The sequence below is a fragment of the Medicago sativa genome, chromosome 5 (genome assembly GCF_051527215.1).
Source record: "Medicago sativa cultivar Bolivia chromosome 5, Bolivia_mono, whole genome shotgun sequence".
NCBI classification, from domain to species: Eukaryota; Viridiplantae; Streptophyta; class Magnoliopsida; order Fabales; family Fabaceae; genus Medicago; species Medicago sativa.
In genome coordinates this window covers 16,500,212-16,524,520 of record NC_140753.1, presented here as the reverse complement: position 1 = coordinate 16,524,520, position 24,309 = coordinate 16,500,212, and the positions used below count along the sequence as shown (strand labels likewise).

At 33.6% G+C, this 24,309-nt stretch overlaps 2 protein-coding genes across 3 annotated transcripts; one reads left to right on the top strand and one right to left on the bottom strand.

Moving 5' to 3' along the window:
• Positions 1–37: 37 nt before the first annotated feature.
• LOC146920556 (putative UDP-glucosyl transferase 73B6) lies at positions 38–1,720 on the top strand. The gene has a single exon (XM_085713984.1). It carries the CDS (start codon positions 99–101, stop codon positions 1,554–1,556), a length of 1,458 nt encoding a protein of 485 aa, XP_085570110.1. The 5' UTR covers positions 38–98; the 3' UTR covers positions 1,557–1,720.
• Positions 1,721–2,004: 284 nt separating this feature from the next.
• EDR2 (ENHANCED DISEASE RESISTANCE 2) lies at positions 2,005–15,640 on the bottom strand. 2 transcript variants are annotated; one of them, XM_085713982.1, is made up of 22 exons: positions 15,136–15,640; positions 14,733–14,807; positions 12,852–12,905; positions 12,661–12,729; positions 12,259–12,362; positions 11,858–11,928; positions 11,657–11,773; positions 11,514–11,554; positions 11,320–11,420; positions 9,963–10,058; positions 9,583–9,647; positions 9,237–9,308; positions 8,284–8,439; positions 7,828–8,057; positions 7,687–7,726; positions 7,389–7,543; positions 7,203–7,304; positions 4,848–4,892; positions 4,627–4,767; positions 3,376–3,471; positions 3,148–3,249; positions 2,005–2,397 (listed from the first exon to the last, which is right to left on the bottom strand). In XM_085713982.1, exons 1-22 carry the CDS (start codon positions 15,274–15,276, stop codon positions 2,287–2,289), a joined length of 2,184 nt encoding a protein of 727 aa, XP_085570108.1. In that variant the 5' UTR covers positions 15,277–15,640; the 3' UTR covers positions 2,005–2,286. The 2 variants fall into 2 exon arrangements, with proteins under 2 accessions (XP_085570108.1, XP_085570109.1); XM_085713983.1 differs by having other exon boundaries at positions 12,661–12,726.
• Between the last annotated feature and the right edge of the window lie 8,669 nt (positions 15,641–24,309).

The window sequence follows — 24,309 nt, the reverse complement described above, 5'->3', positions numbered from 1 at the left end:
ACCAATATTTTATAGTACTACTATAAATTAAATGAAACCCTCATCTCACACTCTGCAACTACAACATATATCCATCCATTGATACCTTCAGAACCAAAATGCCTCGAGAAATTTGCATACTGCCATTCTTCGGACAAGGCCATCTTTTACCATGCTTCCAACTATGCAACCACTTAACTTCCACAAACTTTCACGTCACTCTTCTCATCTCCTCCACCCTTGCCACCTCCATTCCCTCTTCTCTCCGTCAACACCCTCTCTTTCAACTTACCCTGATCCCATCACAACCCCCACCTCCTTCACCGGAACACCACCATGACGAGCTTACTAAAGGGCTCCAAAACATTTTCTCTAACTACCCTCGACCAACCCGACCTGTTTGTGCCATCGTCGATGTCATGATGAGTTGGTCGAACGATGTTTTCAAGAAATTTGAAATTCCTACGGTGGCATTCTTCACCTCAGGCGCATGCTCTGCCGCCATGGAGCTCGCAACATGGAAAGCACAACCCTTAGATTTGAAATACGGTGAAATTTGTTTTCTTTCCGGATTACCTGATGACATGGCGCTTACCTACTCTGACCTAAAACAACATCTTCACGACCCTCCTCCTCCTCCTCCGCAACATGGCATTCCTCCACCTCCACGTGAATGTGGGCCCAGTAAGATGGGTCCACCTAAACTTGGAGGGCAACCACCGTGGCTGGGTGAGATACAAGAAACAATAGCATTAATGATCAACACATGTGATGATCTAGAGCGTCCATTTATTAACTACATCGCGAACCATGTTAAAAAACCAGTATGGGGTGTTGGACCACTTTTGCCAGAGCAGTATTGGAAATCATCTGGTTCAATTATCCACGATCGTGATTTTAGGTCGAACCGGTTGTCCAGCGTCACCGAGGAGGAAGTGATCCAGTGGTTAGATTTGAAGCCACATAGCTCAGTTTTATACGTGTCGTTTGGTAGTGAGGTGGGTCCCACAATGGAAGAGTATACGAAACTAGCCCAAGCAATGGAGTCATGTGAGCAGCCGTTTATATGGGTGGTTCAAACCGGCTCGGGTAGACCAGGTCCTCCTCGATTGGGAGGAGAACCCGGTTTAGGAATACCTAAAGCAGAAGGATATTTTCCTCATGGATTGGATAAAAGAGTTGGGAATAGAGGTTTGATAATACGAGGATGGGCACCACAACTGTTGATACTGAGTCACACATCAACAGGTGGATTCTTATCACATTGTGGTTGGAATTCGACGATTGAGGCTATTGGACGTGGGATTCCATTGTTGGCTTGGCCTATCAGGGGTGATCAATACCATAATGCCAAGTTGGTGGTGAGTAGTCTTAGGGTGGGTTATATGGTCTCTAATGATCTATCTGAAAAGGTGGGCAAGGATGAAATAGTTATGGGAATAGAGAGGTTGATGGGTGATGAAGAAATGAAGAAAACTGCTGAGGTTCTTAGTGCTAAGTTTTGGAGTGGGTTTCCAAGAAGTTCGGTAGCTGCTTTAGATGCTTTTACGGATTTTATCAAACAGAGATTTGTTTAGGTTCCTTTGCTCAAACTTCTCTATAGACATAGTAGACAGACGGCCCTATGTCCCCACTATAAAGATTTACAATCAACTTAATCTAGTTTAATTCATATAAATAAATTAGTCAGAAAATGGGTATAAAATCTTTTGCTAGAATGAATTTAGTTTCGAGTCCTGAATCCTGATATCCTAGTATTGGTGCATTATTACTACTTTAAAACCTTTCAACCGTTGTCTTCAAATTAAAAATTATTAAATTAACATATTTCAGAGACAATGTTAACAAATTTTACTACCATGCGACTACAAGAATTCCAAATTTTTATCATCGGCGCTGATTTTTCACTGCGATCAGTAAAAAATGTCACTGGTTTATCAGGAAAGAATTAATGGAATTGATTCAGATTCAATACATAGTCAATAATAATAATAAAGAGAACAAAATTTTCCACAACTAAGACAGTTTTAAGACTATGGTGATACTTCATTATCAGATGAAATATATTCCAAAATCGAATATGAATATGTTGACAAAATACAGATCCTATACCAGCTTGAACCTGAACTAAATAATTACAAAATTAAAACAGAGAAAGAGAAGAAAATTTTCCTTTTAATATATCATAGAAAGAAAGAACCAATATGAAAACAATGAACCTACATCCCAGGAGATGAAAAATTATACAAGAGCGTATTGCAAACAAATGATTCTGTATAAAAGAACAATAGAAAAGATTTGGTCTTGTCATAATGATGGATCTGGATCCAGTTTTGGGTCTACCGCAGTTTTGAGCTCTAAATGAGAAATTCGAACAGCTCCAATAAGCCTCTCGGGCAACTCATCAGGAGTATTTCCCTGTTAATTGTAACAATCTTGTCAAGATTTCGCAATATAACTCAAAAGACATGGATTAACTGTCAACAATTTCATTGTCAAAATAATTCCCATGTTTGAACTTGTCAAGCACTTCCTCATAACAAATTACAAATTTTACATCCCAAACACATTCCCGTGCATAGTAGTAACACTACAATAAAAAAAAAAGGGCAACCCGGTGCACTGAAGCTCCCGCATACGCAGGGTCCGGGAAGGGGTCCCACCATTTGGTGTATTGTACGCAGCCTTACCCTGTTTTTACACAAGAGGCTGTTTCCAGGACTTGAACCCGTGACCTTACAGTCACATGACAACAACTTTATATAAAATAATTTTTCGTTCCACCAATAAAATCCTCCACAAGTTAAAATTAAGTATTTATAACTCCTAGCACATGCGGTGACAAGCAAAACAATTTGGGAAAATTAGGGGAAATGGTAAGGCAGATTTGTTCTCGATTTGAAGGTCTACACAATCAGCAATATTAAGGACCCACAGTCATCAGAAGTGAATTCAACTAAAATCTTTCTTCAAAAAGAAAATCAACAAAAATCAAGTATTTCATTATATGTGAATCCAAGTCATTATACTTTTAAAACATGAACACTGAAATTTTTCCACTGAATGCAACAGTTAAATAGGTCTATCCAATTACACTCCCATTTAAATCCTACGACTTGCTTAGACGTTCATTACTAGCCTATGATATCTACACCATAAAAAACATACCTGTACAAGAAAAGCCATATCAACCACCAGTGTTGTAATCACACCAATAACAAGCCCCAAAACTCCATTAGCAACAGTAGAAGAACCAATATCAACATCAACCTACAGACAAAAGTTATTTGATTAGATCATAACAAACAAGTTAGGGAACATACGCCATTCATTAGTGGGAAGCTTCGTACAACAAGAATAGGCAAAAATGTGAAGGTAAAGTTAATGAAATTTTACTTCTAAATACTTAGGACCACGAATATAGTTGCAATCAACTGCCTTTCCCAATAAACAAGGAGTGCTCCCAACACTTTGGCGTACAATCCATGAACCCTGCATTTTTTAGTTGGAAAATCAATAACAATCAAGAAGCATATAACATATACTTGTTTCTCTGGCTTTTAGCAAAAAAGACGGTAGTTATAATTACAAATAGAGGGAAAAAAAAAAAAGCATAGCAAAAAATTGTGGGAAAAATGAAGGGGAGTCCTACTCTATGAAACAAAAAATATGGTGATAAATGATTTAGACATGTGGATTGAGCCCGGCCAAAACATGTATGCAATGTAGTTGTAGCATGAAGTGCCATATTATAACTCGCCGTGCATCCAATTTAAAGGTTGTAAAGTTAAACCCTGGGAAAGTGAACTCGGCCATATGATATGTTTATATATATTACAAGTTATCCTGAGCATTACTGATTTCAAGGGAAAGGACATTTTTATGTTTTGCTAAATTTTTATTCTCATGATGAGGTGGATATGAAAGAAAACTATCCAACCCAACCATTAACTTACACTCAAGCTTACTTTACTTCTACATGATTCTTTGTCCTGGCATTTATGAAAACATTCTATTAAAAGCATAAGCCTGAAAGGAGAGCCCATTCCAAAATCTGTTATAACCAACAAACTCAGCCAACCTATATTTGATCTATCTTTTCTAAATTACTTTACTAAGCTATGCACTGGAATGCTAAGTCCATCTAAACATTTGCCAAACCATGAACTGAACATTTATAGAGTGCTTCTTACTTATGTATTGCAGTAAGAGTAGAAACTATAAAATTTATGAATCTTGTTCTGGACTATTGAACTAGTTTTACATTTTTACTTTTATCTGTTGCAGCATATAAAGCAAAATTTTGTTGTGATAGTGATAGCATTTTTTCAATAAGCATTTGATTGTTTCTCAGACTGAAAAACTCAATTGAGTTCCCAAGTTAAGTTATACCCTTCTCCTCATCCCCTCCAAAGGAAACACACAATAACACACAAGTTGATGTCAAACCTTGCTTGTAACATACTCCAAATTAACCATATGGAGAAACTAAGAAATAAAAAAGAAAAATAGTTAATGCAAGAAATAATTGGCAGAGTACAAATACAGCCATCACAAGAATGTGTTTGACAGTCACAAATTATATAATTAACTCACTGGAAGTAGTGAAAGTTGCCCAATCTAGTGATGACAATATTAAATGAATACCTTTGGGACTGATGGGATGAGCTTTAACCTGCTGTTTCGGAATTCGTCATCACCATCAACAAAGCGTTGCAAGAGTGTTCCAGGAACTAACTCCTTGGTCACAAAATAAAATACCATACTGTAATGTGATGAAGCTGGCACCTGCAGCCACACAACACACATTTACTTCAAAATTTTGTAGTTCAAAGTTTATTCTTAGTTATATTATTTGAAAAACTTGCCTGAACATTGATGATAATGGAGAAATATCCTTTTTCAGACGCAACCTGCATAGACACCAAAAAGAAAAGGTCCATTTGTCAGCAAAAGCCTCAACGAAAATAAAATATAAAATAAAATAAAATATATATAAAAAAAACACTAACAGACACCAATAACTTGAATAAATTATAAATAGTATAAGGGAAATTAAATTCACCACATTAAGGTCGCGCTTATTACAACTGATAACCCTCCTATTTAAGAAAAAAAAAGGGTCCCCCTTAATCTGTGTTTCTATCACAGATGGGTGGCCAGGTGGGTGAGCTATGTCTTGGCCTGCAATGAGGTGTTTAAACGACATGCTGGTGTGTGCTGTTTTGAAGTTATTGAACATTTAATGAAACAGAACAACAGTATAAAAATGTACATGTTCCATGTAGTGTTCACCACCTAAAGCAACCTTGCATTGATGACAAGGAGAAGCCCTGTGGGATAGTGTGTTAGGCAGGCTGAAAGGTATTCAACAACAATAAAATTTGGTTCATGGATCCAATTTTTATGAATAATTTTAATTATGTCTTGAAGAAAAAACAAAATGCAAAGGAAAAAGAATGGTTTCGATAATAATTTCCAAAAAAGTGAGGATGTGCCCTGTATCATATCGTGCTTTTAATAAAGGTCATAGAATTTGGATTAGATCTAACTCGACTACAAAAGATTGTTCAAGAGTTGAGGATTGTCCAACCTTTAACCACATCTCTAGTCAATGAGGAATCTCAACACACCCTCAATCCTAGGATTGGACAGCTGTAACATGAACAAATGGTGACCCGATAACGAAGACCCCAAACATGTTATCACACTCGCTATTTGACATCTAGAGTCTGAACGATAAGAACTCCAAAATAGATCTAATACCATGTTAAAATTTGGATTAGGCCCAACTCAAACTCAAAAGCTAGAGTGAGAAGGTTAGTTAAAAGCACTGAATCTGTGATACAGTAACCTGGCAGACAGCTGAGTCATTTCCCTATACAGTAACCTGCTTATGAGTGTGATACTTCTCTGTTTACCTAGACACATCAAGGTGACACAGTCTATATTTTGATTTATGTGGATTCATCACAGGTAACTCTTCCTCTCTCATTCAGAAAATCACTCATAAGCTTCATCACGTTTTTGCTCTTAAGCAACTTGGCAGTTTGGATTATTTTTTGGGCTTAGAAATTAAGCATCAGCCCAATGGTAGTTTACTTCTTACTCAAGCTAAATATATTAGTGACCTCCTCTCCAAAACTGATATGAGTGATGCCAACCCAGTTACCACTCCTGTGGTCTCTATTCTAACACTAAACTCTCTATAACTGGGTTTGTCTTTTGCTGATGCTTCTCAGTTCTCACTATAGGTCAGTGGTTGGTGCTCTTCAATACACCACCATTACCAGACTTGATACTAGTTACTAGTTACCTCTCCAGAACTGATATGAGTGATGCCAACCCAGTTACAACTCCTATGGTCTCGAACGCTAAACTCTCGATGCTTCTCACTATAGGTCAGTGGTTGCTGCTCTTCAATACACCACCATTACCAGACCTGATATTAGTTACTCTGTGAACATGGTGTGCCAGTTCATGTCACTTCCTCTTAAACCTCATTTGTAAGCTGTGAAATGAATTCTGCGCTATCTAAGAAGCACTCTGCATTATGGCCTCGTTTCAACCAGTTTCTCTGCATCAACCGTTCTCTCTCTCTACTTATTGTGATGTTGACTGGGCTGCTGACCCAGATGATAGGCATTCAACCTCAGATTCAGCTGTTTATCTGGGCGCTAACCTCATATCTTGGTGGTCTCGCAAGCAAACTGTGGTGGCACGCTCCAGTACAAAAGCTGAGTACCGTAGTTTAGCCCAAACTACAGCTAAAGTCTTATGGGTGCAGACTCTGCTCACAGAGCTGGCTGTTCCCTTTTCTCTACCAGTTCCTCTCTCCTCAGCTAAGTTTTTGGAGTTCAGAGAGAAGCTCAGTGTAACTGCATTGCATACAGCACAGTCCCATTGAGCTTGAGGGGGAGTGTAAGAATAGATTAGTTTTCTAGTTCAAATATTCTTTGTATTCAGTTTGCTGAGCTCACTGTGTATGCCAGCGATACTGCTTAGTCTATGCCAGTTGTTGCCAGCTGTCTGCCAGGTCACTGTAACTAACCTTCAGTTAGTTACAGTAGTGTAGGTTAAGCTCACAGTATATATAAAATGATGTTGCTCATTCTCTTTGTATCAATCACAATTACAATCAATACATAACAGATTTCTTTCTCTCTCTAGTTCAGCTTCACTCTAATAAAGTAAAATAATATAGACAAGGTTCTAATTCTCACTTGTGCTGCACAACCAGGACGCTTAGCCACATGGTCCATTCTTTTTGAGTCCTTAAACCAGTCAACCGCAACAAGATCCATTAGATGTTTTCCTGCAGGAGCCTTCACAGTTCACCATAAAGGAATCAGAATACACCGAAACAATGATAAATTTGATTTGGGAAAGGTGAAAGAACAATAGAAGACCTTTGACTTGTCATAGCAAAAATGCTTGCTTCTGACTCTAAAGTTACTTCCATCAGATATCTTCCAGCAATCCCGAGCATTATCACGATCATCTCGGCGTAAATTACCCGAAAAGGAAGATAAGTCAATCTCATCATCGGGCTCTTCATCCAAGGCTTCAGTTCAGAAATAATTTATGATTAGATATAATCAAGCCTAGGTCATGTGCTTGCATCGCTGTATGCAGATGCTTCATGCCCATGTATTATCATTATAGTATTATTATATTATATTAAAACTAGGTATAGCAAGCAGCTACCTGTTTTTCTAACATCACTCTCAAGACCAATTTGGAATGCCTGAAATATTAAATATTCACACTTAGTGTTTATAAAGAAAATGCCAACACTATAAATGAGGGAATGCACCAACACTATAAATGAGGGAATGCAAATAATACATCTTGATCTGATTCTGCTATTTGAAAATCCTCATCGTCATCTGAATATTCATCCATCAAAACAGAATTTCTATTTGCAGCATTTTGATCGAGAGAAGTAGAGTTAACGGAAATATCATTTGTCTTCTGACTCTTCTTTGAAGTAACAGATGTTGAGAACATATTAACCATGACAGGAATTCGTGGAGGAGCATTCCTTTCATCTGACTGGGCAAACCATTCACGTAAACCTGTAGAGAGAGAAAAGATCCAGCATTTGAAACTACTCATTGTAAAGCATGCCCTCCCACAAATCATATAAAATTGGGCAACCTCCATTCCGATATTTTCTATTTACTTTCATCCATACATGTACGTGTGTGTGTAAAGAGAGGTATGAAAAACTGATGATACAGAAGGGATGTCATTATCATTCCATAAGAAAACTCTATATCACATACAAGAAAATCAACTCACCAGCCACACTATTTAACATTTGGCGGAGACAATGCTGCTGGAAAGACGGTATATAACTCACTCCCCAACCCTTCAGATCAATCTGCATAAGATGCTGAACTTGTGTCCTGGGCCTCCCATTTCGAGGTTTTAAGGGGGAGATGTTATATCCTCCACCTATACAAACCAACTTTTAGACCCATGAAATTTCATTGACAATTTTCATCTATGAAGGTAAGGAGATTGTATATTAATTAAAATGATACGCTGTGTTTGTTTCAAGTCATTTAAATGCATTCCCGAAAAATATATGGGTAGAGAATGAGTATTGCAATATTTGTTACAAGGTTAAAAAATTATTCCTGCATATAAAAGATTCCAGAGAAAAAATAGCTTCACATTCCCATAGTTTTCATTCCCAAGGGATGGCTTTTTTTTAATTCCTATGATCACCCCTGCACCCCACTCTAATAAATGATTCCCAAGGGTATTCCTATAAATGTTAGTCAAACACTTTTTCAAAACCTACATAAGAATAGGATTCCCATCCTTATACTACTAGGAAACTTATTCCCAGGAATGGATTTAAACAACTTGAAACAAATGTCCGAATATTTTAATGACAGTTGCATAAAGCCAAACAAAAACCAATTGGTTTTAGGATTTAAGATTTGATGGTTTTCATATGCTTGCAATATCCACCTTTTTAGTAATTGATACAAACACTTGGAGTGGAAGGTCAAAAGACAATATCCTCAAAAGCAGAAAATAGAAGGTACAGTCAAGGCACAAAAAAGCCAAGCTGCTCAGTCTACCAAAGTCAAAAGAGCCAACGCCCTTATAACAACTATTAGCAAAACGCAAGAGTGGACATCTGCATAATCCCATTCTATTGACGACATCGAGACCCCTAGAAAATATAGACTTTTCTCTTGAACTTTGAAGGATGGAATCAGATCAAAAAGAAATCTTACTCTCGATATGTGCCCGAACACACCCTGGTTGTGGACCACAGTTATCATGTTCTCTAGAGCGAAATAAAACAACTGCATAAAGAAGAAATACAAATAAACCGACAAAAATAATAATACAGGGGATGATAACATGTACTAAGGAACATATAAAACCTTCTACTAAATGTTTTTAATTACTTCAAAAAGGAAATTATTCAATATTCTGAGTTCCCAATATAACAAATTATTGTTGCGTCAAAATAGAATATATAATAAATTATTCACTTTTCATTTAATATTTTCCAGTTCTAAACCAGTGCCGTCGCATAAACTGAAAACTTTGAGCGGAAAAAAACAAATTTCCTACCATAACTTCCATCATCATTTCGACGCCAGTAACGTACATAACAAAGATCACGGGGCCACACAAACCTGCCACAATGAACACATGACATTGGATCAATATAATTAATTACTCTCTGGATGTACACCCATTTTTCAGATAGTTTAAACAGTCCTGAATCATGCTTTCACAAGTACAAAAAACAATTCATATTTTAATAGGAGATCTAGATATAAGTCTACATGTTTGAAATTTATTCAGAAAATTAATATTAAAATATTACAAGAAAATTTGGTTCTATTGCGGAAGACGTTTATGTCCATTTATGCAAAAAGAATGATCAAGTTAACTAAAGTATAAACTACAAATTATTATCAATGATGGAGATGTTAGATTATCTTTACATTGGGAACCAGTCCAGCTGAAGTCGGTGATAAAGAATTGCTGTATGCCCATCCACCTCCTCAACTAACCTACCTTCCTGGAAACTGCAATCCCATCTGCAACAATGCAAATAACGAGAAGCTTACAAATTCAGGGATAAAATATTTGCAGAATTATAGATCATCACCATACAAGATTCACTTTATCTTTGTTGAGTCCCAAATTGAAAAAGATATAGCTTAAAAATGTGTTTATAAGGCATCCCTAGCCATAGAAGTCATTTTTGTAGGCATGAGATAAGTCCAACCCAAACTATAAGATGGCATCCGAGCTTATCCAAGATTCATTGAACCACCCATTATTCGGCAACTCGGGTCAAGCTCCAGATGTCAAGTCTTGGGCAAGAGGGGTGTGCGTTGGGAGTCCCATGTTAGATAAGATATGGTCTGAAAATGTGTTTATTAGTGGGATCTCTCATCTTACAAATTAGTTTGCAAGGTTGGGTATGGTCCAACCCAAATTCTAAGAGTCTCATTCAAATGGAATTGACTCTTGTTTCCTCCCTTCTTGTAAACTTAAACTCTCATATTCAAGACCATTGCAGCTCATGCAGTATCCATTCAAGTCTCCCTTAAACAAGAGTTCTAATACCGGTGGACAGGTACAAGAAAAATGGCAAAGAGCAGAGAGGAAACTGTTTTGTGTTCATTTATTAAAGCAAATTCCAGACCTGTATGAGTATGATAACATTCTGATTTGGAAAGGAAAAGAGGTGATTAAAAAAAAGAGAAACAACCCAGGCAGTTAGAGAATGCCTAATCTCTCCCAAAAGTGTGAGCTAATCCTAGCCTACCTCTAACGACTCCCGTTATCAGGTTATATAGCCCCTTACAACAAGATCCTCTCCCACTCCTTTTGCCAATTCAGATTCAGCAATTAGTTACGTAGAGGATGATATTGCATTCTCTCTACATCTCACCCATTTTTGTTCCTTCTTCCATACACTGATTATTACCACGTCCTATCAGATGGCTGTGCTTTTGAAGTTATATTACTTTATTGATAAGATAGTGGAACTACCCCTATGGTACCAAGAATAGCTTATCTCTTTTGGAGACTTGCATCAGCACCTTAGTCATAACTTTAGGTGCTTTGACTAGGTTGTCCAAGACTAGGTAAGTAGTTCTCTAAACATAGAATTAGATGGACGCTTTACAATCTCTTAAAATGACAATTCTAATTTTTCTCCCATGTCATAACAATTTTTTCCATAAACAAAAAGGAATAAGAATAACACATAATCTGCAATATATTATAGAATGACAGCAACAAACACAAAGCAGCATAAAAAAAGTGGAAATTATGCAGAACACATACTCAAACCGTGTCCCATCCATGCTCATCACAAGCTCAAAAATTTCTTCACAAGAGGCCTCCACAACTCCCACTGCCTTCATCGCTCTACTATAGCTCCTTGGCTACATAAAGAACCAACGAGAAGATGGTTGTGTTTCCAAAATATTCTAAGAAATGTAGCACACCAGAAAAATAAAGGACAGAAAATAACGCACAAGGTAATCAACTTCAAGAAGTTCTTCAAAAACACGAAGTCCTGTCGATGTCAGAAGGAAAATCAACTCAGTAATAACTTCATCTTTTATGTCACCACAGCAGTAGGTTGATATATCTTATCAGTGAATGCAGGAAACCATACCATTTTGGCATTGCAAAAGACGCCAATGCTTCCTTGAGAAAGCTTGGTTATTGACATTCTGATTTGACAAATCTGAATCTATTTCTCGCGTCCAATCAAAAATTGATTCCGGAGGCCCTGCAGCTCATAAAAGAAAAGGCATAAATATAAATTATAACAGATCAATTGCAAACCCACAAGCAGAAAGGATACAAAATGGACCATTTCCAATTGTTGTCCTCCTTAACAAATTTGAATGACGCTCATCATCTTCATCCTCCTGAGCACTAAACCTGGGGATCCAAAAACAATATCGTATGTTATGAATATATACGAGGAGGATATGCATGATAAAAATGGTATTCCAGAACTAAATACAGTAGAACTAGCTTAACAGTGCAACAAAAGAGCGAAGGACAGCTAAGTCATGATCTATTAAATCTTCTGAATAACTGCAGTTGCATCTCCAGAGAATGGACAAAGGAATGCGAGAAGACTATCTTAAGGAGGACAGGAATAATCCAATCACATAGGAAACAACATGACAGAAAAAGTGGGTATTCTTTACATGAGCAGTCTTCTACAAAATTAAGTGGAAAAAAGCAAAGCACATAAACACTTACTGGCTTTCACGATCCGAGGAAGAAGCCGTCTTCCCATTGTCCATCCCAGATTTGTATTCAAAAGAAATATATTTGTTACCATTTGACGGTTGTGCACCCTGATGCTGCATGCATTTAAGATTAATATCATATTATCATCATGCATTTTAAGTTTAATATCATATTATCATCAAATTTCTTTACCAAAAAAAAAAAATATTATCATCAACTTACACGACAGGAAAGCATGTCCTACTAAGATGAATTTACAAAAACTAAGATCACAATTTCATCCATGTAAAAAAATTGTCTCTTTTTAAACCAATCTACATCAGAGAGATAAAGTCTATCCAAAAATTTAAGAACACAGATATTGATGCACATTTAATGAATACAATAGGATTATGCCCTGATGAAACATACCTGATCAATGACATACTCAATTTTTTCCTTCCAAATTAGGGCCTCTTGGATGTTAAAAGCAGCCATCTGCTACAACAACCCAAATTATAAAATGTCAGCAACAGTTAAATCATTATATGAAAAAGGCTAAATAAAAACAAAGTAACATAAATAGACCAGTATAAATGTACATTAGATAAAAATCAACTCACCATAACCCGATGGTTCTTTTCTTTCTTGTTGTAAACAGACAAAACATATACCATCTACACAAAAATAAGTAAAAAATAAATACAGGGCTGCATATCTAAAAAAATGCAGGAAAAATTATGGACTAAATAAAATCACTGTCAGTATAGTAAATCTCTAAATGGTTTAAAGAAAATTATATTTCAACTACAAATAGGACTACTAAAACCCAGTATATGCCACTTTTAAATAAAACCTGTGGTCAAATTGTTTAATTAAACTTTACATGAAAGTGAAAAAAATATGTAATCAAAATTGTTGACATGTCATTCCCCTCTTCTAAAAGCATTCATGATTTTAACAGTAAAATAGGAATTTTTTTTTTTTGAATGGCAAAGAAAATATATAACGCTCGAGAGAATAAAAAAGGTTCATATACAACTGTAAAATAAGAATTTCTAACTACTTTACACAATGACTAGGAATACATCACATTCCAGTAAATGTAAAGTAGTAAAACTAAAAGAGTTGCCAGATAGCATGTATAAAATTATTATTGTCTATGAAATTGAAGCAGCTGGAGCATCGCTAATCGCAGAATGAAACATAGTTGCTCAGCTTGTAGAGTTTGGGTTTATCAAAATGCTGGTACTGAACAGGACAAGTGCAAATCGATGCAAGTAATAAACATCAGGTTCACAGACTATTGACGTATCTTTGTATCCGTATGTGTTTCTTTAATTTCAAGGAAAACTGCATATTTAATTTTGTAGCGTCCAGCTATATTTGGAGTAGGCACTTGCTTGTGGACTTGAAGCTTGGAGAATTTTGTTTGAACTTTGAATAGGTATAGTGGTTTGAGGAGGAATAAGGACAGAAAAGTTTTACAGCAGTGAGAAATTTATGCATTCATTTGACATCTTTGGAACCTGAATGTGAAAGCTTGGATTTTGAAGGAGAAGTATATGTTCTCACGTTTGCTACAAGACAGGACAGATTTCAGCTTCACTTTGGCATTTACCACACAAAAAAAGATTAGGGGATTTCTCTGGTAGTCACACAGATAGATTAAAAAGCTATTGTATCAATTTTGTTTTTTCATTTGATGTCTTGTTGAAGGAAGATACACCTCCTACTTTACAATATTTTCTTGTAAAGAATTCCTTTCTTTTCTTAATCTATGCAAGAAAAACTTAAGTCAGAAAATTCCCATAGAAGGTATTCATGGGACTCTACACAGCTCCATAACTAAACTGTAAACCTAATGGCACACAATAGGGTGAAAGTTTGTTTGTGCAAAATTACATATGTCTAGCATTACTTTACTACATTGAGGCTGATTTCATTTTTTTCAATGTTTTACTAGATGCCATTGGTGGTAAACAACCATAATTTGAATCAGTGTTGCCGGTGGCAGACCATGCTGGAAACCCAAAAATCCGGCATACTGACCGCCACCATATCCGAGTGTGGCGCCGCCATCCTTCATAAAATTGGCCATGACACTGCCATGACGGATATTTGACTTGAAAACACTGATTTGAATACATTGTACACGACTACACGTCATAAGATAATCCATGTTGACATCACCTCACTCCATCAATTTACTAGATTCCATTTAGTGCATTTTCAATTTCCTAACAGGGCTACTCTAGATACGTACAAAATCCAGTAAACGCTTATCAATGCATATCAATATAAAACAAAAACAACTATCAAACCCTATCCCACCGAGTGGGGTCAGCTTATATCAACATAAAACGATCCGAGAGGAGATAATCTTGACCACACAACCATATATGGATCGTCAAGATTGTGTTTACTTACATCAAATCCTGATAATCCATTGTAATTGTATGATTAGGATTAACTCCTCTGATTAGTATATCAGAAGAACTCACATGTCCATGATGCGTCTTCAATCCTCTATCCTCCACTCTACAGTTTCCATCAATTAGCAGTGTCTTAATTGGAACCTAATAACATCACAAAAATAAATATTAATAAATCTTAATGAATAAATAAATAAACAAGTAGTTCGTAATCATCAAGTTTTTTAGCAGCATATTCTCTCAAGCACTCTCAAGCATAATAATAATTTATGAAAAGTTAAAAGTCAAATTCACAAATTCCCTTCACTTTTCATATCGAAATAAAGTGATTATTATCTAAAAAAGTGATTATTCCATGAAGTGAAGACTTTAACCATCGAATTTGCATCAAAAAACGAAAATCTAACTGAATTTAGGTATCCCAACCCGAATGAAAATAATCAAAATCATGAAGTAACGGTGAAAATTCTACCTGATTATCTTGCGGTTTTCTTTTGTAATAAGCAAGTAACCGTGACTCCAAAACGAAGTACCTCATGTGAATAAACGATCGACCGATTTTTCGCCGGCCATATCTCACCATCCATCCTTCATACACGACTTTCGACGACATCGGAACAAGAATTTCAAACTTCGAAGGAAAATTGCGAACGAAATGGAAATTTTGCCGCCGGCGGAAGCTGGAGAAGAGGAATCTCTGCTTCGGCGAGATCGATTGGTAGTTAAGTGAATTTATAACTCATCGCCGGTGCCGGAGATGGAAGATCATGGAACTGGAGATTCCACTACACTGTCTGTTCTTGATTTTTCCACGGAATTGAGAATTTTGTTATGATTCGAAATTCGAATTCAGCATTGGCGGTGGTTGAAATTGTTGGTTCTCCGATTTCTCGTCGGAGTTTGTTCGCCGGGATCGGTGACGGCGATTAGATCGGTGTAACTGTGAAGAGAGAGAGAGAGAGAGAGAGAGAGAGAGATTTAACGAACGTGTTAGATCCCACGTAAGTTAGAAAAAGCTGTGACAGTGTAAGAAGCATTTGACACGTGGAATTATATGATTGGGCCGTGTGGTTAGGTGCGCGTTGGCGCCGTGACGTTTTCCAATTTTTTGAATAGAGGTGGCGTCTTGTTCCAATTAATACAGTAATCAATATTAATCGGAATTTTTGTTATTTCTTTGTAAACTTGTACTATCTCGTTCGATAATTGTCAACAAGTTTTGATTCAAGTTGATTCATCCTTAAGATTATGGATTTAATTTTCATTGTTGATATGAGTATTTCTTTAGAGAATGATCATTATCGAAAGTGCAATTTGGTTCAATGTTTCACTTATTTGAAAGATCAATTTTATCATATACTCACTAACTAAGCACAATTGAAGTGGAAATAAAACTCTATAGATCAGTTCAACGTGTAAATTAGTGGCACTTTGAAGATTATTACTTGAGATCTAAAAAGGATCAAATATTTTAGGTAGATTTTCGTCACCGAACTACAATTGAAATTATTTTTTGAATAAATTGTAGTTTGGTTTGACACCGGTGCCCCATACATAAAATTTGTTTAACATTTATATATATATATATATATATATATATATATATATATATATATATATATATATATATATATATATATATAGGGTTATGTTACAAGACACCTTCATAAAAAGTAGTGTGGTGTCTTTTATCAAGTCACACCTCAAGGTGTGATTTTCACTTTTTTAGTTATAACTTTGATAAAAGACACCTTCATAAAAAGTAGTTGGTGTCTTTTAACAAATGCTCATAGAGTAACTTGATAAAAGACACCTTCACAAAAGGTGTCTTCTATCATAACCCATATATATATATATATATATATACACGGATATATATAAATTAATATAAAAATATGGCATGGGGTTGAAAAATTGAATGAAAATACGTACCAAAACAAATTTTATAGATTTTATTGTGTTCATCTAATTTTTGTTATTACACTTATTTATTAATTAATGTTGATATTTTGGTTGTTATTTATAGGAGATTGAAAATTTGTTTGTATTCAGATTTGTGGTAATTGTGTGTGGTTGTTGGATTTGAGTTGGGTATTAACTTGTGAAGGTACACAGTGTGTAAGTGGGATTAGGAATTGGAATTTAATTTGATTTTATGCGTGTGGGTGTGGTGTGCGTGTGTGGACAGCCAAAAAAGTGTGACGTTGTTGAGATTTCAAATGAAGGGCTCTTGTTTTGATAGTTTGGCAGATGGTAGAGTTTGAACAAACAATAAGGACATGGTAATGGTAATCATGTCGTTAGAACATTGTTATAGGTCCTCGTGAGCTTAGTTCAGTTGGTAAGGACAATGCATAATATTTGCAAGATTTGGGGTTTGAATTCCGGCCACCACCAAAAAAAAAAACATTGTTATAGAAAATGAGTAAAAATTGTCTATGTTAAATGAAAATTGTTGTTGACACATATGATAGGGCTGAAAAATACATGTAAAAGATGAAAATGCTCCTGCGGCAGTTAACTATCGAAGTAAGGAACCGGCTGCAGTTAACTGCCGAAGTTCGTGCCGAGGAAAAGAAAAAAAAAACTCGGCACTTAAGCAGGGACGGACCCAGGTTGCACACATTGTGGGCCTGGGCCCTCACTATATTTTGGGAAGAAAATTAAGTAATATCATTTGTATTGATTTCCCTTATTATTTTAGCTAAAAAAAATGATATATGTAATATTATACGTACAAAGTAATATACATATTTTGTCTATATATCCTAAATCAACCGATAAAAATACCGAAATTATTAGATTGAATATCGTGATCGAAGTTCGAACCTCGGCTCCTCCACTTGTGTGTGTGGATTTCATTAGTTATTTGTCATTTTATCTATTATAAGTAATATACGTATTTTGACTAATATTATAAATATATATTCATCTTTCTATTAAGTTAGCGTAGACGAGAAAACATGTTGGATACTCGTTGATATATTTATTTTAAGAGTTACTAGTTTGGACACCCGTGCCAAGCACGGGCTAGAATTTGGTTATACTTGACATAGAGAATATTATTATGTATCATGTATCGATTAAAGCTAAAGATTTGATAAAATAGTGGAGGTTGAACAACAAACAAATGGAAAAAAACACATACTTAAACCTTAAAGTTTTGAATGAAGATGTGGTATCATTCTCACCTGTGTCGTTGTTCTTTCTCCAATGTGTTGATCCACACCAGTGATGTCTCCCCTTGAAGGTCCAACGACGATATCATATCTCGGTTCAACATTGTGGGGGAGCGGTTCTTGGTAGTGGATCACGTATACAGAGACTATGATACTTAGTGGAGAGATGTTAATTTGTCAACTGTGAGTAACAATTTCACATTATATGCAAGAATAGATGTTGAGCAACATATAAGTATGGTGACTCATATATCTAATATCTTACGATTGGTGCAATATCAATTTCACTTATATGATTGGTCTTAGTCTAATGTGATGATACAACCCATTGTAGGCTTCCACAGAAGACATAATATTATGATGATTTTTTTGTTTCAGTTTTTGGCTGTCATTTGTTGAATTTTTAGCCTTAAATTTTAATTTTTAGATGTCATTCGCTTTCATGCAATTTTTTTTATTCAACCTTTGTTACTATAAATTTCTTTACTTTTGGTGTTTGGTGGAATCATAGTGGAAAATATAGATGTGTTAGGCCACAAAATACATGTTTATTAGACAGTTTAAATTGATGTGGTATTTTTTTAATGAGTCTAATATTTTGGTAGCATAATTACCAGCAATCGCCAACGCCTTCAACAAATCCATAAACTATCAGTAGCTCACTATATTACCTATACTCTCATGGGTAAAACATATTTTCCTTAGTTTGTTCCCTCGTAATTTCTCTCATGTTCAAATTCCTTGTTCATCTTCTTTATTTTTTTAATTTACTTTCTTTCTTCGCATGAAAGAAACAAACAAAACACTCCTCTCTGAAACCACCACCAACCAAATTTTTTTACGATGTTGTATCTTTGATCTGATTTCGCTATCTCACTATATCACATACACAGAGATTCCTAACCTTAAGGGAGATATGTTAATGTGTCATGTGAGTTAAACTTCTCTTTTGGATGCAATAATATATATTGAGCAACATATGAATGAATTGATAATATGCCTAATGTCTTGAGGTTTTAGGTGAAGATGTGGCGTCAATCTCACTTCTGGAGTTTTATTAGTCAAATGTGATGATTCAATTCATTGTAGGCTCCCTTATAACTACAAATATTATGATGAATTATTTAATTTTTTTATTTTTTTAATATAATATCTTAATTTTTTAATATTCAATATATATTTTTGGATGTCGTTTGATTTCATTCAATTTTTTATCCAACCTCTATATTTCAAATATCTTCACTTTTGATCTTTGATGAGATTGAACAATAGAAAACTACATATATGTTATGATGAGTTGATAAAGTACATGTGTACATGTTTATTACACATTTTAAATTGATGTGGAGTTTTTTTATTGAGTCTATTTTTTGGTGAAATAATTACTCATAAATCTTGTACTCCTTCAAATAACCCATCAAATTATCACTAACACACTCTTTTCTTAATATTTCCACGGACAAAACACACACTACTTTTTTTCCGTTATCATTTCTCTCATGTTCAAATTTCTTTTTCATATTATTTCTTTTTCTATTTTTCTTTCTCTCTTTTTCATTAAATGTGCAAACATAAATCTCCTTCCATGAAACCACCATCAACCAACCTTTTTTACTATGTTTTGCCTTCGTCTAGCTTTATTTGGCTATGTCACCAGATCTCAAACGAAGAGAGTCTCACATTTAACAAAGATATGTTAATGTGTCAATTGTTAAGAAATAGATACGTGAGATGATCAATATAACTAATGTGTTAAGATTTTGATGATGATGTGGTGTCAATCTCACTTTTATAGTCGCATTTAGCTTAATGTGTTGTTCTAACCTATTTTAGTCTTCTTCAAAACTCTGAACATTATGATTAACTATTTTGTTAGTTTTTTGATGTCATTTATTTCATTTTTATATTAAATATAAGTTTTTGGATGTTATTCATTTTCATGCACTATTTTTTAATCAATCTATATTATTTCAAATTTATTCACTTTTGATCATTGGTTGGATTTAACTATAGAAATATTCTCACGTAGAATGTTGAGTTGACATAATTCGTGCTTATTAAAAAGATTTAAATGTTGTAGTGTTTTTTAATTAGGTATAATTTTTTGGCAAATTAATTACCCAAAAATACCAAACTTCTTCGATAGACCTATAGAATTACCAGCAACTCACTTTATTTCTTATAACCTCATCGACAAATACACAACTCCTTTTTTTTTTACCTGTATCATTTATCTCAATCTCAAATTTATTTTTCATCTTCTTTCTTTTTCAATTTCCTTTCTCTCTTCTCATAAAAGTAAGAAATATAAACCTCCTTCTATTTAATTACTACCATCCCATCTTTATGACCATGTTGTGCCTTCATTTGACCTTATTTGCCTATGTCACATAATTACAGACGTGGAGACTCGCACACTTGAGAGAGAGATGTTAATATGTCAAATGTGAGTTAAAATTATAATGGAGAAAAGAGAAGATGTTGAATAACATATAAGTGATATGAACTAAAAAAATTGTATGAAAATGTGGTATCAATCTAATTTTTGTGGTTTCTCTTAGCATAATGTTACGATATAACCTAATGTAGGCTACACTGGGAATTCCAACATTATGATAATTTGTTTTGTTAGTTTTGCGTGTTGTTTTTTTTAATATTTTTAATCTTAACATTTAGATGTTGGACGTCATTCATTTTCATGCAATTTTTTTTGTTAAGGCAATATATATTTTTATTCAACATCTATTATTTCAAATTCCTTCACTATTGGTCTTTGGTGGAATCTGAAAAAGGAAAATTGTAGATGTTTATTAGACATTTTAAATTGATGTTGACTTTTTATTGAGTTTGATACTTTGATAGCATAATTACTAAATTATCTCAATTTTCTTCAACTTAACAAACCCGTAAAATTACCAACAACTCACTATTCTCCCTTACTTTTTCTCTCATGTTCAAATTCTTTTTTCATCTGATTTCTTTTTCTACTTTATTTTTTCTCTTCTCATGAAATAAATGAGTGAAAACATCTCTCTACGAAATGACCTTATTTGGTTATTTCACCATATCATAGATACAAAGAGTCTCACGCTTAAGGGAGAGATGTTAATGTGTCGTGTGTGAGTTAAACTTCTACACATTAGATGCAAAAGTACATATTGAGTAACATATAAGTGAGATGTGGTGTCAATCTCCTTTTTTTTTTTAGGGGTGTGTCAATCTCATTTGTGGGGTTTCTCTTAGCCAAATATGAAGATCCAACCCATTGAAGACTCCCTCATAACTTCAAACATTATGACGAAATATTTTGTTAGTTTTTTAATATCATTAGCTTAATTTTTTATATTAAATATAAAAAAATCATTTTATTTTTTTGCGTTATTTTAAATTCCTTCATTTTTGGTCTTTGGAGGAATCTAAAAATGGAAAAACGCTAATGTGATATGTTGAGTTGACAAAATACATGCTTATTAAAAAAAAATATATGATAGATAAATTAGGGAAATAATTTGATTGATTAGTTTTAGGATTAATTAGAAGCTGACCCACTTGTGTTGTTTTAAATTTTTGTATTATCCGTTTACGGTCGACCTACACTTTTGCGTGGATTTACTGGGGTAGGTTTATGTCCCCCTAATTTGTATTTGTATCTCCCCCTTTTTTTAATAATATAATATATATAAGCAAAAATGAATAAAGTCTAGTTGAGACGTCATATATTCTCTTTAAATTGTGCTTTTAATTTAGAAAAAAATTACAAATATGATATGTAAAATTTACATTTAGATATCAACGTATATTGAAGGAGGACACTATCGAAAACCATACTCTCCACTCAACGAAAAAGGAATTTGAGAATTCGAGAAGAATTTCAAATTTTAGAATGAACGTTGAATTTTGAAACAGTGTGAAAATGTTGAAAGTTAGAAACAATATTTTATAAAATAAAAATCAATTAAATAACCTCAATTACCCCCTTCCCCTCAAAAAAGAAAAACATCAATTACCCCTTTAATTTTGTGATATCATCAATGTATGGATATCTTATAGGATAAATGCATAGTTGACTAATGATATGATAAATGTCTAATCTTAAATATCATATTAATGCATTCCTTTCTCATTAAAAACTGAAAATGTACATGCTGATGTGGATTAGTTTGATAACATTTAGTGAGCTTAAGCACCATATATGTACACGTGTACTTTTGCATTCTCTGAAGCCAAATCTTTATAATAGAGAAAGTTTTTTTTTTATATATATTAAAACACATTTACGTGCATTTGTTAATTTTTTTTTGACAATTACGTGCATTTGTTATTAAAACATATGACATAATTTTAAAAAAAAATCAAGATAAACATTGTAGGAAATTCGTAAAATTGAAATTTGAAAAATTACCAAGTTATTGGTAAAATTTAATTTTAGATATCATTCGATTCTCCTTTTAAATTATCTTTGTTATTATTATTTGACAAAAAAATTCCTTTAGAATCTGGCAAATAGACTTTAATTTTACATAAAAAAAATTTAGGACACATCAAGGTCAGGACATGTCTCATGACTCAATAAGCACTTACAAAAATTTTAGAGATCCCTTGTCAAAGAGATCTTCACGCTAATAGCGGAGATTGAATCCACACCCTTGAAATTGAGTCAGCTCATTATTAGCAAAACCAATCTTGATTAGGAATGCTATTATTAGTATTAGTAGGGGTGTTCACGGTGCGGTTTGGTTCGGTTTTAAGGGTAAAAGTCATCTGAACCGCAAGATAAATAAGTACGTGGTTTGGTTTGGTTCGGTTGACTTTTAAAATAAAATCCAAACCAAACCAAACCAAACCAATCCGGTTTGGATTGGATCGGTTGGTGCGATTTTTTTAGACAATAATATATTTTTTTTGTTTTCAACTTTAAAATCAAATTAAAAAGCTAAAACACAACATATTTTCAGGAATGTTTTAAATTTCATCCAACATTATAATTTTATTTTCATCCAACAATGTTTTCAACTACGTAGACCAAATTAAAACGTGGACAAAAAGTAATCCTATTTTGTAAGAAATACAAAAGACTAAAATTTTAATCATTCTCTAAGAGTTCAAGTAGCACATAAATACATTTTTGATAGAAAAAGCAGCAACGTAGAAACTTAATAAGAGAAAAAATATGTTCTTTTATTAAAGTTTCCATTGAATTTCTATGAGTATTGATCTAGATGATATATATTTAATTAGTTTTTTTTCTTCTTATATTGTGGTTTGGTTTGGTTTGGTTCGGTTGGTAAAATGAAAACCGCAAACCGAACCAAACCATGCGGTTAGGTAAAAAAAATGATCCGAATACATCCGAACCAAATGCGGTTTTTTGCGGTTTCGGTTTGGATTGATTCGATTAGCGGTTTTTCTTTTGGATTGGTTCGGTTTTGAACACCCCTAAGTATTAGTAGCAAAAATAGTGAATCAAAACATGATATCATATAATGGTATCATTTAAATAACATTTTTTCATCTGACTAAATAAATGAGACATTTAACAGAATCATTTTAATTTAAATTACCACATTATGACTATTATTTAAAGAACCTTTTATTTTTTAGTCTATTATTTGTCTGACCTATTAAATGACAAATTTTAATATTTATTGGATCAACCCAATTAAAATGACACATAAAATATAATTATTTTAAATTATAAAAATATAAATTTCAAAATTTAATCCATTCAAAAAAAAATTCAAAATTTAATGAATTTTTTTTTTGTGAATTTGTCAAAAACTTTTTTATGTAAATTAAATATTCCCTTAAAACAAATGAATATAAAACATTAATTAAAAGGTTAAAAGATTCAAATAATTCATTTTTTTTATACACATAGGAAAATCGAACTATTTGAATTTTAAATGTCTTCCATTTATTTGTTATAATATACTACTTCAATATTTGTTTGTTTCCATCTTTTTTTTTTGGTTTAGTTGCTTCCTTTTTTTTTTGGTAGTGTTTAGTTGTTTCCTTTAATTAAGGATTATAATTAATGCTATCATTTAATTTTTTTTCTGTTTCATCCACCAAATGAGGCATTTTCATTATAAATAATTAAATGACACATTTTAACCTTTATATAATCATTCTAATTTAAATGACATATTAATTACTCTTAAATTGCTTTATCATTATATTATCCTTAATAAATGCGAAAATAATTATATTTGAGAACTATATTAAATTATTAAGTATACAAAAATACATGAAAATTTTGTGTTAATATAATTCATTTTGTGTTATATTTGAGAACTATATTAAATGGATTTTTTTTCTCAAAAAAAAAAAAATCATTTTGGCTTGTTAAAAATACCAAATACGTGAAACTTAGAAAGAAAAAAAAAACAAAAAGAAAAAAGGCATGACATTGAGACAAAAGATTGAAAATAATACAATTTTTGATTGAAATGGTGGGTGAAATTGCT